This window comes from Oncorhynchus mykiss, chromosome 8, assembly GCF_013265735.2.
Source record: "Oncorhynchus mykiss isolate Arlee chromosome 8, USDA_OmykA_1.1, whole genome shotgun sequence".
In the NCBI taxonomy this organism is placed as follows: domain Eukaryota; kingdom Metazoa; phylum Chordata; class Actinopteri; order Salmoniformes; family Salmonidae; genus Oncorhynchus; species Oncorhynchus mykiss.
Window position 1 is genome coordinate 11,797,681 of NC_048572.1, and position 23,112 is coordinate 11,820,792.

Here is a 23,112-nt window from a genome sequence, read left to right on the forward strand (position 1 = left end):
ATCAGACCAGAGAACCTTTTGTCAAACTCCAAGCGGGCTGTCATGTGCCTTTTACTGAAGAGGGGCTTCCATCTGGCCACTCTACCATAAAGGCCTGATTGGTGGAGTGCTGCAGAAATGATGGAGTTAAGAATGATGGAGGCCACTGTGTTCTTGGGGACCTGCAATGCTGCAGAAATGTTTTGGTACCCTTCCCCAGATCTGTGCCTCACAACAATCCTGTCTCAGACCTCTACGGACAATTCCTTTGATCTCATGGCTTGGTTTTTGCTCTGACATGCACTGTTAACTGTAGGACCTTATATAGACAGGTGTGTGCCTTTGCAAATCATGTCCAATCAAATTAATTTACCACAGGTGGACTCCAATCAAGATGTAGAAACAATTAAGGATGATCAATGGAAACAGGACACACCTGAGCTCAATTTTGAGTCTCACAGCAAAGGGTCTGAAAACATATGTAAATAAGGTATTTCTGGTTTTTAGTTTGAATAAATTTGCAAACATTTCTGAAAACCTGTTTCTGCTTTGTCATTATGCGGTATTGTGTGTAGATTGCTGAGGATTTATTTATTTATTTAATCTACTTTAGAGTAAGGCTGTAACGTAACAAAATGTGGAAAAAATAAATGGGTCTGAATACTTTCCGAAGGCACTGTATGTGCGCTCCCGAGTGGCGCAGTGATCGAAGACACTGCATCTCAGTGCAAGAGAGTCACTGCAGTACCTGGTTTGAATCCAGGCTGCATCACATCCAGCTGTGATTGGGAGTCCCATAGGGTGGCGCACAATTGACCCAGCGTCATCCAGGGTAGGCCATCTTTGTAAATAAGAATGTGTTCTTAATTAACTGACTTGCCTAGTTAAATAAAGGTTAAAGAAATAAAAAAAATATATACATGAAGGCAGGGTAAAGTGACCTAGATATCAGGATAGATAATAATAATAAGAGTCAAATTTAGAAAAGAACAGAGTAGCAGTGCCAAAGTGTGGGAGTGCCAATGTAGTGTGTGTGAATGATATGGTGTGTATATATAGTCTAGTGAGTGTGTGTAGGATCAGCGCATTAGTTTACTATTTAGCAGTGGCTTGGGGGAAGAAGCTGTCGATGCTGCCGATGCTCCGGTACCATTTGCTGGAAGGTAGCAGAGTGAACAGTCTGGCTTGTGTAGCTGGAGTCTTTGGCAATTTTTCGGCCATTCCTCTAACATCGCCTGATATAAAGATCCTGGGTGGCACGGAGCTCGGCCGCAGTGATGTACTGGGCTGTCCGCATCACCCTTTGTAGTGCTCTGCGGTCAAGGGCGGTGCAATTGCCATACCAACCGGTGATGCAGCCAGTCAAGATGCTCTCGATGGTGCAGCTGTAGAACCTTTTGAGGATCTGAGGGCCCATTCCAAATCTTTTCAGCCTCCTGAGGGGGAAGAGGCGCTGCCGTCTCCTCTTTACGACTTTGCAGGTGTGTGTGGACCCTGTTAAGTCCTTAGTGATGTTGACGCCAAGGAACTTAAAGCTCTTGACCTGCCCCACAACAGCCCTGTTTAAAAAAATAATAATTTAACCTTTCTTTTTCTTTTTACCTTTATTTAACTAGGCAAGTCAGTTAAGAACACATTCTTATTTACAATGACTGCCAATCAAAAAGCAAAATTGCCTAGTTGTGGATTGTGTGTAGCCCAATCACGAGGCATGCCTACAGTCAGGAACATGCTGCAAACCTGTCAGTGAACAGCATAAAGCCAAAACAAGCCTTTCACAATATTTCAAATACAATTGCTGGAAAACAAAGGGATCCCACTGAAAAAAATACTAATCTGTCTGTAGGCTACCAAGTTATCAGCTTCCATATAGGCCTATTGAGCGAACAGCATTGTTTTACCAAGTGAATTAAGAGAGAGAAGCTTTTGGCACGAGCGTATCGGCCGTCGCCGGTGAGTGAGCTGAGCATCATTGGGTGAGTCATTGAGTGAAACTAGAAAGCTTTTTTTAGGACTAGAATTTCCTCCTTCCCCCTTTCCTCCATCCATTTACACACACCTAGGCCTAGGCCAATGATGGATTGAAGTCAAGGTCGTTTTTATTCATCTCAGTTTGTCAGTGTCAAAGTAGCCTATCATTTCGATCATTTGTGAGGTATTCTAAAATGAAATAGAATTGCATGAAATGCGTTTATAAGGGCCACTTAGGCTATTAAAAAAAATCCCCATTGTGTGCAACTCCTGCAGGCGCCTCTACTGATCTATGCCAGTACACAAAAGCAAGATAATGCATGCAATGCTTTGTTACAAAGGAGGTTTTTTAACCCCCTTCTCTGGCTCACTTTTTGTTCCGGCACCTCCAAATGTACAATTAAGCACTGGTTAGGATTCACTCTTATAGTCACTGTGGGGACGACATTGTCTATGTACTTATTGATGAAGCCTGTGACTGTTGTGGTATCCTCAATGCTATCGGGTGAATCCCGGAACATATCCCAGTCTGTACTAGCAAAACAGTCTTGTAGCCTCGCGTCTGCTTCATCCCACCACTTCCGTAATGAGCATATCACTGGTACTTCCCATTTGAGCTATCGTTTGTAAACAGGAAGCTGGAGAATTGAGTCATGGTCAGATTTGCCAAAGGGAGGACGAGAGAGTGAATTGTATGCATTTCTGCAGTTAGAATAAAGGAGGTCTACATAGCCACTATCAGGAACAACTGTTCTGTCGACAATGTCACTAAATCTTGTATGAACCTCCAAATAAGGCACAGTGGTCTTGGTAACTAGCCGTACAGATTAGAGGTCGACCGATTACGATTTTTCAACACCGATACCGATTATTGGAGGACCAAAAAAGACGATACCGATTAATCAGTCGAGAGGCAGGTCGTTATTGCTTGGACTAGTTAACTGTAAGGTTGCAAGATTTGATCCCCCGAGCTGACAAGGTGAAAATCTGTCTTCCTGCCCGTGAACGAGGCAGTCTCAGCGTCTCCCCACTCACACGAATATGTTTAATGCAGATCATCTATAATCAATGCAACAGTGATCAAATAAATGTAAAATAATACATCAATTAAGAGAAAGAGATAATCATTTGTTCAAATTATTCTATTTCTATTATTCATATTTTATGTGTTTGTTTACCTGCTCCTATCTGTCTTTGCAGCTGGGTGCTTTACGAGAGGCCTGGGTTTGAGGGACGTTCCATTGCCCTAGAGGAGGGGCCTATTGAGCTAACCAATGTCTGGGCAGATGCAGGGCCACCAGGATCACACCCCCATGTCGACATACCAATGGTCATCGGCTCCATCCGACTGGCTGTATGGGTGAGTGTCCACTCTGCTGTAAATGTTGCTACATAGAGAGACACAGCGTAACATATCATGAGCCTTATAATAAGACATAATAAAGGCTAATACTACATAAGGGATAATCAACGAGGGGCAGGGTTGCCATGTTTGCTGATTTCCCACCAGTTGGGTTACTTTGAAAACGTTGTCGCTGGTGAAAATGTATTGGTCGCGGGTGGCAGGTTTTTGGGCTACTTCTAATTGCACTGCGGCCGCCATGGCATTTCTCTCAAAGAAATGTACAGTATATTTCACTGCATTTTACTCATGCTCAGTTCTAGGGTCTGGAGCACAGCGTGGGTGTACATTTGAATTGGAAGTTATGGAACTCCCTGGTGGGCTTCTGTTATGGGAAAACGTGTGGAGAATGATAGGGTACATCTGCATCTGTTGGCCATCAAGTAGGCTATTCATTTCTATGCCATTCTAGGCTACTGTAGCCTACCATTTGATTCAATAAATATGTTGAACCTACGATATCGCTGGAGTCGTTGCAAATCAATTTGCGCCACTTGTGCAGCCTACCTGGAGCTGGCAAACAGATTTAATAAATAGCCTATAACTCTGTAGTTGTAGCCTTGTGTTATTATGAAATGATTAATGGCCATGTCAGTTAATTCAATTTGAAGTCATCAATTGTGATCATGGTCACAGCCTATCACAAATGTATCATTCTCCTGATTTAATGTCAGCTTCATTGTGGACTTTTCCCTGAAATTAGATGTTGGACTATCAGGGGCAATATATAGGCTACCTACATCTAGCTCAGCAAAACATGGCAAAGTTGATTTGCAATTATAAACACATAGCAGTCAAAACAAGTTAAATCGACATACATTGATGGAAAATGATCTGGAAAGTTTGATACGGACTATTTATATTTTCTCTTGTGACATATTCTTAAACTGGCAATAAGTAATATTTTGATGGAAACCAAATTTTGCTTCGTAGCCTACATCCTTATAAATTACTTCTATATTCCTTCTTAATTCACTTGATAACGTTATGGGTAAAAGGTTTATTGGATAAATGTGGCAACTCCTCTCTTGCTGCATGGCTAGTTTTCAGGCCTTGTGGACGGGTTTTCCGAGGTCATTGGTTAGAAATGTAGCTAGACCTGGCAACCCTGACGAGGGGCTTTGAGTTCTGTTAAAAATAATGCACGATATGAAAGGTGTGCCACAACGCACAGCAGAATGCCACTGACCGTCGACTGAGTTGCATTATTTTCCACAGAACGCATAAAGGCCTGAGTTGATTATTCTGCTTATCCCACGGTTATAATATAACCCATTTGCAGCTAGAAATGTGTTAATTTGCTTATAGAAATGTGTTAAACATCCATTGAAGTACCTAGCAAGTTTAACTTTGCTAGATAGCTACATTAGTTGTTTTGGTAACCAAACAAATAGACTTAGCTTAGCTAACCAAAACGTTAGTCCTTGCTATTATGAAAATCGAATTCAACAATGCCAATGATCTTTTCAATTCAAATTTTATTTCAAAAGCAACTCAAACATAGAACATATTAGAATGAACCTCATAGCTGTTGGTTATTGCCGTGCATTACTTAAGTGATAATGCTGGAAAAGACGGTGTTTGGAGTGTTATTAAGTCGACGGCCGGCAAACCGTGCCAATATATCCTCCAAACCCCGGCTTAGAGGGCATTATCACTTTTATACAACGGGTTACCAACATATTCAAATAATGATTGATTCATTTATTCATACTATTTCATTCTTCCAAGAGATATAGTGTCGACACAAATCTAAGGTTGCTACCAAAATCGGCTGATCAGAGACTTGACCCAGTTGTTAAGTCTTGCAATCTTCTTATCACTTGCTTGCTAGCTAGCCAACTACGGCTAACTTACTGTCACGTCAAACAGTGCAGACAGAATAACAGAAAAATAGCTGCATTTGTTTAAGCTGTTTTCTGGTGACATTTATTTGGATACATCCATAACAATGAGATAATGATGCACAATTTTGCCTGGCATAGGAAATGTGGTCTCTTGTCAGGACACTGTTGTTCAAGGGAGCTAGCCGTGTGGCTCAGTGGGTAGAGCATGGCACAGGCAATGCCAGAGGTGTGAGTTTGGGTCCAAAGGGGGAACAGTAGGAATGGAGATGTATGCACTCACTACTTGTAAGTTGCGATAAGTGCGTCTGCTAAATGTACACACAGCTAACACAATCACTTCAAACTGCAGCTGAAAACACAGCAAACTAGCTGTGTTTAATTTGACCTGTTTTCTATTGACATTACTTTGTATGTATCCATAAAAATGATGCCAGTTGATTGATGATTTTGACTGGCTGAGAAAAGCTGCCTGCCTGCCTGTCTGTCTCATCCCGACTCCCAACACACTCATTACTATGGGACAGCTGGAGACCAAATTTCAATATTGAAACAATGTTGCAAATTTCAGAGAGACAGGCAGCAAGGTTTATACAAATCACCGCTGTGGAAATGGGAGATAATGTCTAGATGCTTTTTATAGCGGAGATCAAGTTTATAAATTGCCTGGCTGGGCTGATGAGACAGTGGATTGCGCAGTGAGATTAGAACAGAGTAAACAGTCATTTCAACGTCTTTTGCCGGTGGTAATTTGGGGAATAGACACCTTCTGGAATGCGGTTTTAACCAATCAGTATCCAGGATTAGACCCACCCATTGTATAAAGAGAAACATAATGCACACCCTAGAATGCCCTGTAAAGGTAATTAGAAACGTGTATTCAACAATGCTGTGGTATAAATGCTTATATAAAGCATTATATCTGTCAGTTTTAAATAAAGTGTTACCACAATGCAATCAATCACAATTCTCCCTCCACAGTATGGTGACTGTTCCTGGGTTTGTGTTCCCCTCTGTAGGACTACAGCATTCCCCATATTGACTTGTTCACTGAGCCAGAGGGCCACGGCAGGCTAGCACCGTACCATGACGACACAGTAGAGATCAGCTCCTTCGGTATCCCACAGAACACAGCTTCCATCAAAGTCAACTCTGGAGTGTAAGTGTATCTAATGGCTGTTGTATTTACATGGTACCTCTTCAGTCCACTCTAGGGCAGGGTATTCCAAGCCCTTTCCTGTGACCCGTCCTGGGTGCCCGTTGTGGTTTTTGCCCTAGCACTACACAGATAACCAAATCATAATCGAGCTTTGATTATTTGAATCAACTGTGTACTGCTAGGTCAAAAAACCACAACGTGGGGGCCTCAGGACCGAGCTTTTGGAAACCCTGCTCTTGGGTGTAGGTGCATCTTTGCTCTTCCTAAAATGCTACATATAAATGTCTATGGTGTAGTGGTTCAGTGGATCAGTCCACTCTGTGTAAGTGCATATTTGCTCCTCATAAATCAGGGGTGGTCAAACTATGGCCCACGGGACGGACAGTTTTTGGTCTAAAGCAGTGCACTAAATAGGGAATAGGGTGTAATTTGGTACGCTACCTTATTACTCTTGCGTGCAGATATGTAGTTACTGAAACATCCGGCATACATCTTTGATTTATTTTTATGTATTATTTGAAAGAAGAAAAAAAATCCAGGACACGCGTGAACGTCTGAAACTAGATTAAAAAGTATGTCAAAATTATAATGGACCTTTATATTTTAAAACAACTGCCCTTTTCCTAGCCCCCAAATAGATTTTCACAAACAAATTGGTAGAAATAAATCTACGGCCCTGTTGATTTTCGAAATCCTGATGTGGCTCTCAAGACAAAAAGTTAGCCCACCCCTGTCCTAAATGTCTATGGTACCTTTTTGATCCACTGTGGGTTGTCAGTGTGTGTAGTCCTCCTGAACGGTACCTCTAGATGTCTATGGTACCTCTTTAGTTTGTTTAGTATGCTGCTTGGCTCTTGTTGTAAACCTCCTCAGCAACAAGGCATTCTCCTCATGGTTCTTCTAATGAGATCTGGGTAGGCAGCGGGGGATCAGCATTACATACTGCCGTGCAATACAACTCTTGCCATTGTAGAGAATTCAATTACTGTTTCAGTTGGAGATAATGACATTTCGGAGCCTTGAGCGACCAGGCAATCCTAATTCTCTACGTTAATTATTTCATCGCTTCTGGCTGCTACTGAACCAAACCTGGGTCATGTTCATTAGGTTCCAATGGGAATAAAACTGATTGAACCAGGGAGGGACAACAAGAAATGCTGATTTTTGTTTTCCTTTCTGGGGTGTGCCCTAATGAACCTGATCCTGAGTTCAAATATAATTTGTTTACTCTTAAAACTAAGCCTGCTCAGAGTGCCAGATCAGATAAGCTTTTTTTTTTTTTTTTTTAAGTATTTCAAAGAATTTGGATTGAAGAAGAGTCAGGAAATTATTAAATCTGTGTTTCCCAAACCTGGTCCTGGGAACCCAGGTACACATTTTTGTTTTTGTCCCAGCACTAACACATGATTCTAATCAAAGGCGTAAGTTGATTAGTTGAATCATGTGTGTTAGTGCAGGATTGGGAAATACTGGATTAAATAATGATGGGCATGTTGATGTTTTTCAATGAGGCGTTCGTTTTAATGTGGCTTGCATGTGGTATGCTGTCATGGTGTTGTTGTTGCAGATTCACATGCTCAAAGTGATTGCCCCTCAGGGATAAATAATGTTTTAATGCAATTGATTTGCAGGCTGAGGAGAGCGAGAAAGCACTGACAGATAATGATTACTACTGCCGCCCCCCCCCCCCCCCCCCCCCCCCTCCCCAGAATGTCCCATATGCAACCTGCTCCTGCATGCTATAGAGAGAAAGGTAAAAGTGGGGAGGGAGAGAGAGAGAGAGAGAGAGGTGGGTTAGGAGACTGGTAAAGGTGGGGGATATATAGAGGTAGAAAAATGGGGGGGTGAGGGAAGAAACTGGTAAAAGCAGAGAGAGAAAGAGAGGTATAGAGAGAAAAAAGGAAAGAAAGAATCTGGCAAAGATTTCAAAGGTTATTTTTCCCACGTGAGAGGTACGTTTCAGAACATTGTGTGCCCTGGCTTCTAGCTGAAGTACACCACAATAGACAATAGACCATTTCCCTCTTCGTTGCCAAACTGCGACTAAAGACGGTTTACTTAGGCACGTGAGATCGAAAAGTCCCCTATCAGGAATAATTTATTTTCTGTGCCCGACCATCCCGGAAATTCTTACTGGAGGCAGTTAAAATTAGAGTTGAATACTTGTGGCTGTCAAAGAAGTGATCATCTAGCCTCAGACCAATGATACAGTACATCATGGCACCAGACTGAATGGTGAGCACAGCGTTCAGTCTAGTTGAACCAGGCTAGTAATCAACTCAACACCAATGTTATTCCCTGAATACTTTCGCCTGTGTTTCCTTAGCAACTCTCCCTGCGGTTCTTTTTCTGACTCACACACGGAATATCTGAGTACTGTACAGTCTTTCTTTCCTTAGCCTCACTCAAGGTAATCTAGCATTGTACAGAACTGGGGGTAAAAGAAGCTGGCACAGCATTGGATGGAGAATAGAGTTTATCTGTAAATCTATCACTGATGTTTTATGTGTGATACACAGGCATAATATGAACCAGGATTGGCATCAATAACTTAACATTTCAGTTTAATCAATTCAGGCGATGAATGGAAATTGAATCCATTATTTCAAAATTGCCCATTATTTGAATCTAATCTCAGTTCACCTGTGGACCGATTTAAATTTAAGACAATTTGGACATTCATGTAAATCATTTATTGATTTGGGGCGGCAGGGTAGCCTAGTGGTTAGAGCGTTGGACTAGTAACCGGAAAGTTGCAAGTTCAGCTGACAACGTACAAGGTACAAATATGTCATTCTGCCTCTGAACAGGCACTGTTCCTAGGCCGTCATTGAAAATAAGAATTTATTCTTAACTGACTTGCCTAGTTAAATAAAGGTAAAATAAATTGATGTAAACACTGATCTCAAGTCTGGATTAGCCCGCTGCTGAATTGGAATGGGAGGTACCCTGCTTGGAAGAACAGATCCATTTGTGTGTACATAATGTTTAGGGATTCCTGTTCCTCCCCAACACAGGTGGTTGGTGTTTAGTGACCCAGGGTTCCAGGGCCTCCTGGCGGTGTTGGAGAAAGGGGAGTACCCCTATCCCGAGGCCTGGGGGTTCAACACACCCTTCATCGGATCCCTCAGACCCCTCAAAATGGTGGGTGCTACAGTATCTCGCAATAACAGATGTAGGATCTTAATTTGATTACTCTTTTGTTGCCGAGAATGCAGTAGGAAATGCAAACTTGTAGTATATTCAAGGTTTCAAAAGGTTTCTAAAGTTTGTAATTTGATTTTCTTTAACGAAAAAAGATATCAACCCCTACAACAAATGGCCATGAATTATAATCCACATTCTGTATCCTTTTACTGCAGGATTCATTTCCTGCTGTAACAAACTGGCTCAAATTAATATCCTACATATGTACTGCACATTAAATACATGGCTTGTGTTCATTTACAATTTATCTTTTTGTTTTATTCTTTCTCCTAACCTTTGTTTGACCTTTTTTTCTGTTTTCAATGTTTAATTACCTTTTGAAATTAATTTAATAATTTCCAAGGCAGAAGAACAGTACATGCAAAGGATGAACTAATCTATAAAAGTATATCTTTATTTTTGGAATAATCTTCTCGTTTAGCCACATTTGAGCTTTTATTGAATTGTGGAAATGTGTCTAAAGCTACAGTATATATATCTTTATGAACATGTATCTTCATGGACATGTAGTTTAACCCATGTATTTTATGGACATGTGATAAGATTAATGTGCAAATAGTCATGACTGACTAGTGAGTGAGCTGTTGGCCAACAAGCATTCAAAATTGGATAGTGACTAGTGAGCAATTGTCAAGTGTTCTAATGACATTTTGCCTTGTCTTTCTATGTCCTATACCCTTCTACATGAAGGTTATTAAGTTCACTGTTGTACCAAATTACTGAAATTACTCATTCAATCTGAATGAGGCTTGTCCAGTCTCTGGGCAATGCAATCTCTCACTATATCTCCTATCTGTCCCCATCAGCGTCGCAGTTCGTAATGCTATGTGCGTAAATGGAAGAATTTGCATACTGCTGACTCCCACCTCAATGTTGTGTGCTTTTTTAATTAGTGGACTATAGTGCGGTTGTGATTGATTATCTCTGTTTGTTACAGGGTGCCTTCAAGGTGGAGAATCCTAATGAAGTCAAGGTATGCCATTACTTTACCATTACATTCTGTTTCACTGTCGTCCTCAAGTTGCCCCGGGTTCAAATAGTATTTGTGTTCATTCAAATACTTTAGCTTCGTTTGATTGAGTTTTCCTGGCACAATGGAGCCAATACAATAGTCCCAAAAGGACAAACCCTTATGGCACCCCAGACAGGCTCAATCAAATGTTTAAATCATTTAAAACCTTTTTTATAATTTCACATACTATTTTAGCATGTTGTCAACTAACGTATTGTTGGTCTGACTATGGAAACACATTGAAAAACAACCAATCACAAATCATTACGATCAGGTCTTGGGGTCAATCAGGGGTCAAACACCCTTTGAACCGCTCCCTCCTACATTTGACCTTTGTCTCCTCAGGCTGTGGTGTATGAGCGGCCTGGCTTTGAGGGATCCTGTCTGGAGATCGATGGGGAAGTGTTCTGTTTTGGAGATGAAGGAGATGAAGAGGCATCAAACCTGGAGTCAAACAGACTGAAGTCAGTGGGCTCTGTGAAGATCCTCAGAGGACTGTAAGTTCATATAGCTCTTAAAACATTCATGTGTATTTATGTGGGAGAATACTTTATTCCTGGTTATTAAGAAACACAATACACAATCAAGGTGTCGTGTTGTGATAGAGTGTTACAAAATGGTACTGTCAGTGATGCAACATACAGTGGGGCAAAAAAGTATTTAGTCAGCCACCAATTGTGAAAATTCTCCCACATAGAGGAGCCTCATAAAGAAGAAGTTACAGGTCTGTGAGAGCCAGAAATCTTGCTTGTTTGTAGGTGACCAAATACTTATTTCCCACCATAATTTGCAAATAAATTCATTAAAAATCCTACAATGTGATTTTCTGGATTTTTTTTTCTCATTTTGTCTGTCATAGTTGAAGTGTACCTATAATAAATTACAGGCCTCTCATCTTTTTAAGTGGGAGAACTTGCACAATTGGTGGCTGACTAAATACTTTTTTGCCCCACTGTACATATGAAGTAATATACTATACAGTGCTTACAATGTAGCTATTGTCTAATTCCCTTTTATTTACTGTCCCAGCTGGGTGGGGTATGACCAACTAGGGTTTGAGGGTCACCAGCATGTCCTGGAGGAAGGCGAGTACCTGGACTGGAGGGACTGGGGAGGAATGACTGATCAGCTGCTATCTATACGACCTGTACTGGCTGTAGGTATCATGCTATGACCAAGAACTGAATGTTGTACGATTTGGTATGAAATTATGAATTACAGTATGGATGAACCCCTGCTATAAATGAGCATCAGCCCTCCTCTTGGAGAGGTTTTGCTCTACACTCTTATTTTGTGCTCTACAGTCTTTCCAAAGGGGTTCTTCGGCTGTCCCCGTAGGAGAACCCATTTTAGTTCTAGGTAGAACACTTTTTGGTTTCAGGTAGAACCCTTTTGGGTTCCATGTATAACCCTCTGTGGAAAGGTTTCTTCATGGAACCCAAAGGGGTTCTACCAGGAACCAAAATGGTTCTACCTGGAACCAAAAAGGGTTCTTCAAAGGATTCTCATATGGGGACAGCCGGGCACCTTTTTCTTCTAAGAGTGTATTGTAGCCCTACACAAACACACCTGATTCATCTAATCAATAGAGTCAGGTATGCTATATTAGAGTTGGAACAAAAGCATGCAGGGGAGCTCTCGCCAATGAGGAGGGTTGGGCACCTAATGTTTGATGTTGTTTGGTATGCCATGCCAATGATGTAAAGGGAAGTCATGATAGGATATTGTTTGTTATGGTATGCCATGACCATACAATTAGTTATGCAGTACTAAAACAGACTTTCCCCATTCAGGTCAATGTTCTGTGATTAATGGACCAGCGGTCATATTGGGTGTACCTATGAGTGTACCAGTCAAATTGCTGTGAACTGAGGGTTTTGTACATTCTAGTAGTTCTACTTCTATGGGCAGGACCAAGGATGTTCTTTGTTTCATTTCCCCATGACAGGATTTCATGTCACCACACCTCAAGATGTTCAGTGAGAGAGACTTTGGCGAGCTGGGTGCCAACATCGACATCTTAGAGCCTATCATCAATATAGAGGACACCGGCTATGGGCTGAAAACGCAGTCTGTTGACGTTATGGGCGGAGTGTAAGTATAAGATCTCTTTCTTTCTCTGTTTCTACCTCTGATGTGCACAGTTAAAGTTACAATCTGCCATTTCAACAGCCTGACCCTGTCACTTTGTTTGGTAAGCTTGGGGATGGGACTGGGGAAATGTAACCACTTTCAAATTCATACAGACCTATGGAATCATGGATAATTAATTGAAATGACCATTGAACCACAGGAAATGTTACAGATTGTGGCTTTAAATCTACCTTGCCCAGTCTTGTGTGTTTTATATGAAAATGACCAGTTAGTCGATTACAGGAATTCCGGGCTGTGCTCTGCTATTCAGTGTGAATGTAATGAGAAGTCTACATACTGTTAACCACTCATTTACTGTCCTGATTTAAATACTCCAGTGATCTGTAGTAACTCAGGTCAGGTGTCTTGTAAGTTTCATTATTATCACTGTGTCCTGTGGCCTGGCGGACTACATAGTTAAAAATGAACACTACAAAGATGGAAATGTAGAGTTCTAATAAACAGAGGCAAAGTTACAATGCAACTTCTAAAAGCATGTTTGATTCTGTATAGTTAAAGGTAGACTCAGCGAGATGACGTTGCAACGAGCAGTACCGCAGATAGTGAGATGACCGTGATGCAAGACTTTGCTCTCACACAGTCACACAGAGGATCTACACCAGTGGAGGCTGGTGGGAGGAGCTATAGGAGGATGGGCTCATTGTAATGGCTGGAATGGAGTACATGGAACGGTAACAAACACATTAAACATATGGAAACCACATGTTGGACTACATTCATTTAATTCCAGTAAATTACAATGAACCCGTCTTCTTATAGCTCCTCCCACCAGCCCCCATTGATCTAAACATGTGCATGTGTGTGCTTCACGCTGCTACATCGTGTTAGCTACGGGGCCAAAACAGCGAAGAAGTTGTTGCAGAAATGAACCCACTATGTGTAGACGTGCATTCAACCTCCCCTCGCTGAGTCTACCTTGAGAGTTTCAGCAAAGCACCAAGTAAACAGCAATATTGGGCCGATTTCCTCTACAACTAAGAGCGTTGAAGCCCCTGTTTAAACTTCCCTGCTGGTTTTAGTCCCGCATGTTGGAGCTATTGAAACATGCACAGATACCCTGCGCTACTCTGGGAGTGCATCTTCTGGCATCGCACTCATCTGCAACATCTGGTGTGCTGCTCGTGGCAACATCATATCTCAGTCTCAGATGTTTAACTTATAAGTGAACCTTGACACATACTATCCTACAGCATGTGTAGCCCTCTAATCGTTGTTACTAATGTGTCTGTGCAAGCTAATTGTTTCTCACTTTGGCTGAAATATCTTCCTGTATTGCCTGCAGAGCTAGGTCTAACGCGTGTTCATTCATGTACAGTATGTTATCTTAAGTTCCTTCTCTCCGGATAAGGGTCTTGTTCATTAGGGCACACCGTACCAAAACATTAAAAACGGAATACAAAAACAAGCATTTCAAGATCAGGTTGTTCATACACGTTTCACTTCGTTTTTGGAACCTAATGAACAGTTGACTGTAGGCTGGCTGCCTCTCCCCGGCTGGCACGTTCAGACGGGACCAAAATTCCTCCGAGACGTTCAGTTCAGTCCACGCCTCATTTCCTGGGTCTCTCTGTCAGTTGGGAACAGGGTGGAGTACACTATGTGCAGCAGAGCACTTCCACTTGCTTTTGGAGGAACGTCTCTGGTTCTGTTACAGTGTTGTGAACCCTTATTATAGTGTACTACATAGCCTCGCCCCGTCGTCCCTCTCCCCCATCGTCCTTCTCCCTTGTCGTGCTGACTAAACTCTGTTACTCAACCTGTTGACTCAACCCAGCAGACTCTCTCTCCCTTATCTCTCTCTCCCTCTTTCCCTTTCTCTCTTTGCCTTTCTATCTCCTCCTATCTCTCTCCCCATCTCTCATATCATTCTCTCTCTCCCCTATCTTTCTCTTTCTCGTCAGCTTCTGCTGTGGTCTTTTCTATGCTGTGTGATACACACACACACACACACAGGCACAGTCATCAGATACACACTAATCAAAGTCAATATTGAGTAGGAGCGTAAGAGCTAATTAACCACTATCTGTATCTTATCTACATGTTTGATCTGAAATGTCAACATTTAATATTAACCTTGGTTTTAATTACTTTGATTCCATCTATCTATTCGTTGTTATAGATTTTGCCTTTGGCGTCATCCATCATAGGAGCACAAAAAATACCGTAAAACTCATTATAATGTGCAGCACAGTTTAATTTCCCCCTTTCCCTAATGATGTGCGTTTAGGGTTGCCAAATTACAGTATCTTTCCCTAAATTCCCACAGAGGATTTCCTGCTTACTCAACCCTGATTCCGGGAAATCTCCAACCGGGATTTCTGGAAAACCTGGGAATTCTGGAAAGTTACTAAAAAAATGTCAACCTTAACCTGAGTTTAGTCAAGTGTGGACGCAACTGCGAGTTGCAGTCTTTGACACTTCTGTTTGAAATGTTGTTATTTTGCAAACTGCCAACTGTTCACGCAAAATGTTGGCCCTCGGACTGACACATCAAGGCACTACCTTGATAGCCTGGTTCCTCTCTAGGTTTCTTCCTAGGTTTTGGCCTTTCTAGGGAGTTTTTCCTAGCCACTGTGCTTCTACACCTGCATTGCTTGCTGTTTGGGGTTTTAGGCTGGGTTTCTGTACAGCACTTTGAGATATCAGCTGATGTACGAAGGGCTATATAAATAAATTTGATTTGATTTGACTACCTGAACTTGAGCAATAAGAAACAGTCCTGAATACGGTCCTCATGTGTCCCTCCTAGATGGGTGGCATTTGAGGAGGCAGGGTTCTCTGGAAAGGCGTATGTGTTGGAGAAAGGCCTCTACGGAAGCCCAGAAGACTGGGGGGCCCTCAGCTCCAAGATCGCATCAGTCATGCCCGTCATTCTGGTAAGATCAACACAATATTAAATTACAAATTATTATAATGATAAACTAATCATATAATATAGTATTCATGTTGCAACAATAAATGATTAACATGATAAAATATTAAATAATTGAAATATTCTGTAATCAGTTACATCCGTTTGGAAAGGGGGCAAGGTCGGGGGAATGACATGAGCCATACAGTATGGGATAATGATGATCTAAAGAGACTTGATAGTGCACTATATAGGGAAGAGGGTGCCAATTTGAGATGCATCCAATGATGATAACAAAGTCATCAATGACCAATACACTGATCCAAGAATTGTTGAATTATTTCCTCAGTTCTCTCAATAATGCCCTCATTTGTGGTCTCTTCTAGGATAATCTGGGAAATTCCTCCAAGTTTAAGGTATGTCAACCAAATGCAACAGGACCAACCTACATTTCTTTGTCCGAGATTTTGTAAACCACTCCATGACAGCCCCATATTTGACAGAATCTGACAGTGTATCCGTTATGTGTCTCAGATGCAGTTGTTCTCGGAGCCGGGGTTCCAGGGTTCTGTCCACGTTGTGGAGGACAGTGTTTCTGCCCTGCCACACAGCTTTTCCCTGGGCTCCTGCAAGGTGCTGGCTGGCAGGTGAGTGTCGTACTTGTTATTCATCCAACGTAATCTGCAGATTGTAACACGTACAGTATCTTTCCCGTACCATTAGCTACATCATTTGCAAGACGAAGTTACTGTTGGCAACAGTCATTTATATCTACAGTTTTATAATGATGCCTATACTTTTATACATTCGCTGTTAAAATGGTGGAGAAAAATATTGATAATCGCCATGTCTGTGCGTGTCTGTGTTCCAGCTGGCTGGCGTTTGAGGGCCAGGGCTTCACTGAGAGGATGTATGTGTTAGAGGAGGGGGACTACCCTGATCTGAGGGCCATGGGGTGCGTGGAGCCCAACTCCTCTGTCCTGTCCCTGCAGACTACTGGCTTTGTGAGTACTCTGTCTATTAGCTCTCTTTCTGTGTTGTAAATGGCACCCTATTCCCTACATAGTGCACTACTTTTGACCAGGGCCATAGGATATATAGTAGTGCACTATATAGGGAATAGGATGCCATTTGAGATGAACAGGGATGTCTATGTCAGGGATGGGCATAGGCATGTCTATGTCAGGGATGGGCATAGGCATGTCTATGTCAGGGATAGGCATAGGCATGTCTATGTCAGGGATGGGCATAGGCATGTCTATGTCAGGGATGGGCATAGACATGTCTATGTCAGGGATGGGCATAGACATGTCTATGTCAGGGATGGGCATAGACATGTCTATGTCAGGGATGGGCATAGACATCCCAAACATTCCCACACTGTTCCTGCAACTCACATCTCTCTGCTGGAGGTTAATGCATTGGAAGATGACGTTTTCTGATGTTGAGAATAGTAGACTACCCAAAGTGCAATTTTGAAATGTGGTTGTGCATCAGCAGATTTACTCTTGTTATGTCAGTCATTGATAGTCAGTCAATTAGCCCAAGGCTGCTAAAATTTTTCAGAATGCTAAATTTGTTTAGCGGCCAGCTATCTAAACTTGTTATCTTGGTCAAATTACCTGCCGGGGGTCCCCCATTGATTTTTTTGTTGTCAGTGTCACTTAGATATCATATTAAAAAATGCAAACATTTCTCTCCTCCCTCATGGCAAAATGTGTAGAATTGCAAAAAATGAACTCTAAAACATAAACAACTTATCTCTGCTGACAAGAGGTGGGCCACTAAGATGTTTTGCTCACATCACACATCAAAGTTGCCCATCCCTGGTCTATGTCAACCTTCTATGGCACAAAGAAAAACCTATTTCATCCAATACATTGGATCCACATAATCACGTGACTTCATCCAATGAAATAATTGTTTTTGGACAATTGTTTGGTATAAAGGGTTACAATAGGAATAGTGGCAATCTATATACAGTACAGTCGTGGCCAAAAGTTTTGAGAATGACACAAATATACATTTTCACAAAGTCTGCTGCCTCAGTTTGTATGATGGCAATTTGCATATACTTCAGAATGTTATGAAGAGTGATCAGATGAATTGCAATTCATTGCAAAGTCCCTCTTTGCCATGCAAATGAACTGAATCCCCCAAAAAACATTTCCACTGCATTTCAGTCCTGCCACAAAAGGAGCAACTGGGACCATCATGTCAGTGATTCTCTCGTCAACACAGGTGTGAGTGTTGACGAGGACGAGGCTGGAGATCACTATGTCATGCTGATTGAGTTCGAATAACAGACTGAAAGCTTCAAAAGGAGGGTGGTGCTTGGCATCATTGTTCTTCCTCTGTCAACCATGGTTACCTGCAAGGAAACACGTGCCGTCATCATTGTTTGCACAAAAATAGTTTCACAGGCAAGGATATTGCTGCCAGTAAGATTGCACCTGAAACAACCATTTATCGGATCATCAAGAACTTCAAGGAGAGCGGTTCAAATGTTGTGAAGAAGGCTTCAGGGCGCCCAAGAAAGTCCAGCAAGCACCAGGACCGTCTCCTAAAGTTTATTCAGCTGCAGGATCGGGGCACCACCAGTACAGAGCTAGCTCAGGAATGGCAGCAGGCAGGTGTGAGTGCATCTGCACGCACAGTGAGGCGAAGACTTTTTGAGGATGGACTGGTGTTAAGGGCAGCAAAGAAGCCACTTCTCTCCAGGAAAAACATCAGGGACAGACTGATATTCTGCAAAAGGTACAGGGATTGGACTGCTGAGGACTGGGGTAAAGTCATTTTCTCTGATGAATCCCCTTTCCGATTGTTTGGGGCATCTGGAAAAAAGCTTGTCCGGAGAAGACAAGGTGATCGCTACCATCAGTCCTATGTCATGCCAACAGTAAATCATTCTGAGACCATTCAGGCGTGGGGTTGCTTCTCTGCCAAGGTAGTGGGCTCACTCACAATTTTGCCTAAGAACACAGCCATGAATAAAGAATGGTACCAACACAGCCTCCGAGAGCAACTTTTCCCAACCATCCAGGAACAGTTTGGTGATGAACAATGCCTTTTCCAGCATGATGGAGCTCCTTGCCATAAGGCAAAAGTGATAACTAAGTGGCTCGGTGAACAAAACATCGATATTTTGAGTCCATGGCCAGGAAACTCCCCAGACCTTAATCCCATTGAGAACTTGTGGTCAATCCTCAAGAGGCGGGTGGACAAACAAAACCCCACAAATTCTGACAAACTCCAAGCGTTGATTATGCAAGAATGGGCTGCCATCAGTCAGGATGTGGCCCAGAAGTTAATTGACAGCATGCCAGGGCGGATTGCATAGGTCTTGAAAAAGAAGGGTCAACACTGCAAATATTGACTCTTTGCATCAACTTCATGTAATTGTCAATAAAAAGCCTTTGACACTTATGAAATGCTTGTAATTATACTTCACTATTCCATAGTAACATCTGACAAAAAATATCTAAAGACACTGAAGCAGCAAACTTTGTGGAAATTAATATTTGTGGCATTCTCAAAACTTTTGGCCACGACTGTATATGTGGGCTCAGGAGACGTTTAAGTAGCTTGACGGTCGGTATCAAACAAAGAAGGTCACTATTTAAATGTATTAATATGTTTAGTCATTCAAACAATAAAACGGTCACCAGTAATGGTAAGAGTTGGTGTTCTCATACCATTGTCAGGTCTATAAATAACCTCTCTCTCTCTTTCCCACTCCGTCTCTCCCCATCCCTCTCTCTCCATCCTTCTCTTTCTCTCCCCCTTCTCTTTCTCTCTCCCTCTCCTATTCTCTCTCCCTCCCTCTCTCCATCCCTGTCTTCCTCTCCCTCCCTCTCTCCATCCCGGTCTTCCTCTCTCCCCCTACCTCTCTCCATCCTTCTCTTCCTCTCTCCACCCCCCTCACTCTCCAATTCTCTCTTCCTCTCTATATATCCCCTCCCTCTCCTATTCTCTCTCCCTCCCTCTCTCTATCCTTGTCTTCCTCTCTCCCCCTCCCTCCATCCTTCTCTTCCTCTCCATCCCCCTCCCTCTCGTTCTTCCTCTCTCCATCCCCCTCCCTCTCCTATTCACTCTCTCCCCATAGGAGTTCTCAATGCCCTCTGTCACCCTGTTTGAGAGGTCAGGTCTGCGGGGGAAGAGGGTGGTTCTGACCGAAAGCTCAGTTAACCTGCAGCTTGCCGGAGGCTGCAGCCTGGTCCAGTCTGTCCTGGTGGAGGGAGGCATGTGAGTACATACAGCACAGCCTTTCTGTCCTCATGTCTCTTGTCTGTTGTCTGCCTGCCTGCTTGTCTCTCTGTCGAAGGTCATATATTTGTATATATGGGCCTCCTAGTCTCATGCACCAGATAGTCCTCCCCAGATTGTGCACAATAGCCTGTGGACAAGGTTTTGGGGCCCTTCCTATCCACAGACAGAGCTCTATGTTCTTTGTGTGGGTGTGTCAATGGGTAGTGATATTTTTTTTTTTGTGTGTGTGTGTGTCTCTGTGTGTGTCTCTAAGAGAATCCTACTGACGGTTCTCCAGGAAGCTATCTGTTATGTTTCTATCCTTACAGTGCATACTATATAAAGGAACACCAAACTGGAAAGATCATTTTTCTATGGAGCTGTTAGAAACGACACCGTCGTGTGACACAAAAGCTGATCCTTTATCCACTGACACAGCCATTTGTAGCCCTTTATCCACTGACACAGCCATTTGTAGTCCTTTATCCACTGACACGGACATTTGTAGTCCTTTATCCACTGACACAGACATTTGTAGTCCTTTATCCACTGACACAGACATTTGTAGTCCTTTATCCACTGACACAGACATTTGTAGTCCTTTATCCACTGACACAGCCCTTTGTATTCCTTTATCCACTGACACAGCCCATGTGTAGTCCTTAATCCAACTGACAAAGCCATTTGTAGTCCTTTATCCACTGACACAGCCCTTTGTAGTCCTTTATCCACTGACACAGCCCTTTGTAGTCCTTTATCCACTGACACAGCCCTTTGTATTCCTTTATCCACTGACACAGCCCATGTGTAGTCCTTAATCCAACTGACACAGCCCTTTGTAGTCCTTTATCCACTGACACAGCCCTTTGTAGTCCTTTATCCACTGACACAGCCCATGTGTAGTCCTTTATCCACTGACACAGCCCATGTATAGTCCTTAATCCAACTGACACAGCCCTTTGTAGTCCTTTATCCACTGACACAGCCCTTTGTATTCCTTTATCCACTGACACAGCCCATGTGTAGTCCTTAATCCAACTGACACAGCCCTTTGTAGTCCTTTATCCACTGACACAGCCCATGTGTAGTCCTTTATCCACTGACACAGCCCATGTATAGTCCTTAATCCAACTGACACAGCCCTTTGTAGTCCTTTATCTACTGACACAGCCCTTTGTATTCCTTTATCCACTGACACAGCCCATGTGTAGTCCTTAATCCAACTGACACAGCCCTTTGTAGTCCTTTATCCACTGACACAGCCCTTTGTATTCCTTTATCCACTGACACAGCCCATGTGTAGTCCTTTATCCACTGACACAGCCCATGTGTAGTCCTTAATCCAACTGACACAGCCCTTTGTATTCCTTTATCCACTGACACAGCCCATGTGTAGTCCTTAATCCAACTGACACAGCCCTTTGTAGTCCTTTATCCACTGACACAGCCCTTTGTATTCCTTTATCCACTGACACAGCCCATGTGTAGTCCTTAATCCAACTGACAAAGCCATTTGTAGTCTTTCTTTCAACGCTTAATACAAGCAGTTCACACACTGCGCCAATTAATCACAGTATTTAAAAATGCCAAAAGGTTGCTCATGAGTCATAGCACTACTTCACACCCCCAGACCAGTTAATCAACCTTTTGTAAACACAGAGTGAAGTACACTTCACACAAGTCACCTGCGTGGGTAGTAGATCAGGTGACTATAGTTGGAGCTATTATTGCACAGTTCACAGTTGTGGAAATGTTGCATTGAGTTTAGTCTGGTGTAGAACGCACAGTCAGCAGGAAGAAGGAGTTTAGTCTAGTGTAGAACAGACTAGATCAGGTGACTATAGTTGGAGCTACTATTGCACAGTTCACAGTTGTGGAAATGTTGCATTGAGTTTAGTCTAGTGTAGAACGCACAGTCAGCAGGAAGGAGGAGTTGAGTCTATTGTAGAACATACTGTCAGCAGGAAGAAAGAGTTTAGTCTAGTGTAGAACAGACTAGATCAGGTGCCTATAGTTGGAGCTACTATTGCACAGTTCACAGTTTTGGAAATGTTGCATCAAGTTTAGTGTAGTGTAGAACGCTCGGTCAGCAGGAAGTAGAAGTTTAATATAGTGTAGAACATACGGTCAGAAGGAAGTAGGAGTTTTGTCTAGTGTCGAACGCATGGTCAGCAGGAAGTAGGAGTCTAGTGTAGAACGCATGGTCAGCAGGAAGTAGGAGTTTAGTGTAGTCTAGTGTAGAACGCATGGTCAGCAGGAAGTAGGAGTTTAGTGTAGTCTAGTGTAGAACGCATGGTCAGCAGGAAGTAGGAGTCTAGTGTAGAACGCATGGTCAGCAGGAAGTAGGAGTCTAGTGTAGAACGCGGGTCAGCAGGAAATAGGAGTTTAGTCTAGTGTAGAACACACGGTCAGTAATTGTTTGTAAGCTTGTGTAGTCAAATTAATTTATGATCGTATGCTATCCATTTGTTGTTTGTATGCTGTTCTTTGTATGACATTTTAGTATTTGATTATTAACCAATGATATTAGGCCACTCTTGGCCAAGATTACAGACACCTGTGTCTTTTGACACTATATAAACGAGTCATCCCGCAGTGTTTGTGATTATACCCTGATGAAGACAGCTTGGCTGTGGAAACATTGGTAATTCAGTTTTTGCATCTGAGCTCCGAGAGTGTGCGGCTCTCTTTTATTTTCAAGTTTTCTACTCCGCTAGCCAGCACCTCGTCTTAATAGGTGTGCGTTTCTTTTTCTTCTAGAAAATTCAATTGATTGGACATGATTTGGAAAGGCACACACCTGTTTATATAAGGGCCCATTGTTGACATTTGTAACGGTTTTGACTTGAGGTTATTGTTTGTAGAGGTGCCAGGTAGGTTGTGCCTACCAGAGAACATTTTGTGAGGTTTGTGAGGGAATGAGTCCTGTCTGGTCCGTCAAGTCTACACCAATACAAAGGACTCATGTAAAAGTTAGTATGGATATACACTTTTCATAAACCCTTAAAACATTGGAAATAACTGCAAAACAACTGTGTTCTTTTGCATTGGTTGTCTTACCAAAATAAATGATCACACACATAATAATATAACAAACAATGAGCTCTGGTTCCTCAAGAAAAGTCACGTACCTCGGGCCTAAAAGAGTCCAGCCCGGTAAAGGAATTCAGTGAACTCAAGTGACTTCAGTCACTCAATTGTCATTTAATAAAGTGATACGTAAACTTGGTTTCATTAATACAAATCAGATTGCAATCAACTCTTTTACCACAAAACTATAAAGTG

The 23,112-nt window shown here is 42.4% G+C and overlaps 1 protein-coding gene across 2 annotated transcripts in view; it reads left to right on the forward strand.

The window, feature by feature from the left end:
• LOC110529370 (beta/gamma crystallin domain-containing protein 1) overlaps nucleotides 1–23,112 on the forward strand; it is a 47,458-nt gene that overhangs the window by 15,017 nt on the left and 9,329 nt on the right. For both annotated transcript variants that reach the window (XM_036984753.1, XM_036984752.1), the window contains 12 exons: nucleotides 3,151–3,310; nucleotides 6,216–6,355; nucleotides 9,373–9,499; nucleotides 10,500–10,535; nucleotides 10,920–11,071; nucleotides 11,604–11,730; nucleotides 12,523–12,668; nucleotides 15,478–15,604; nucleotides 15,966–15,995; nucleotides 16,114–16,226; nucleotides 16,451–16,583; nucleotides 19,685–19,824. In XM_036984753.1, the coding sequence (XP_036840648.1) occupies nucleotides 3,151–3,310; nucleotides 6,216–6,355; nucleotides 9,373–9,499; nucleotides 10,500–10,535; nucleotides 10,920–11,071; nucleotides 11,604–11,730; nucleotides 12,523–12,668; nucleotides 15,478–15,604; nucleotides 15,966–15,995; nucleotides 16,114–16,226; nucleotides 16,451–16,583; nucleotides 19,685–19,824 (1,431 nt within the window). The remainder of the gene's footprint in view (nucleotides 1–3,150; nucleotides 3,311–6,215; nucleotides 6,356–9,372; nucleotides 9,500–10,499; nucleotides 10,536–10,919; nucleotides 11,072–11,603; nucleotides 11,731–12,522; nucleotides 12,669–15,477; nucleotides 15,605–15,965; nucleotides 15,996–16,113; nucleotides 16,227–16,450; nucleotides 16,584–19,684; nucleotides 19,825–23,112) is intronic.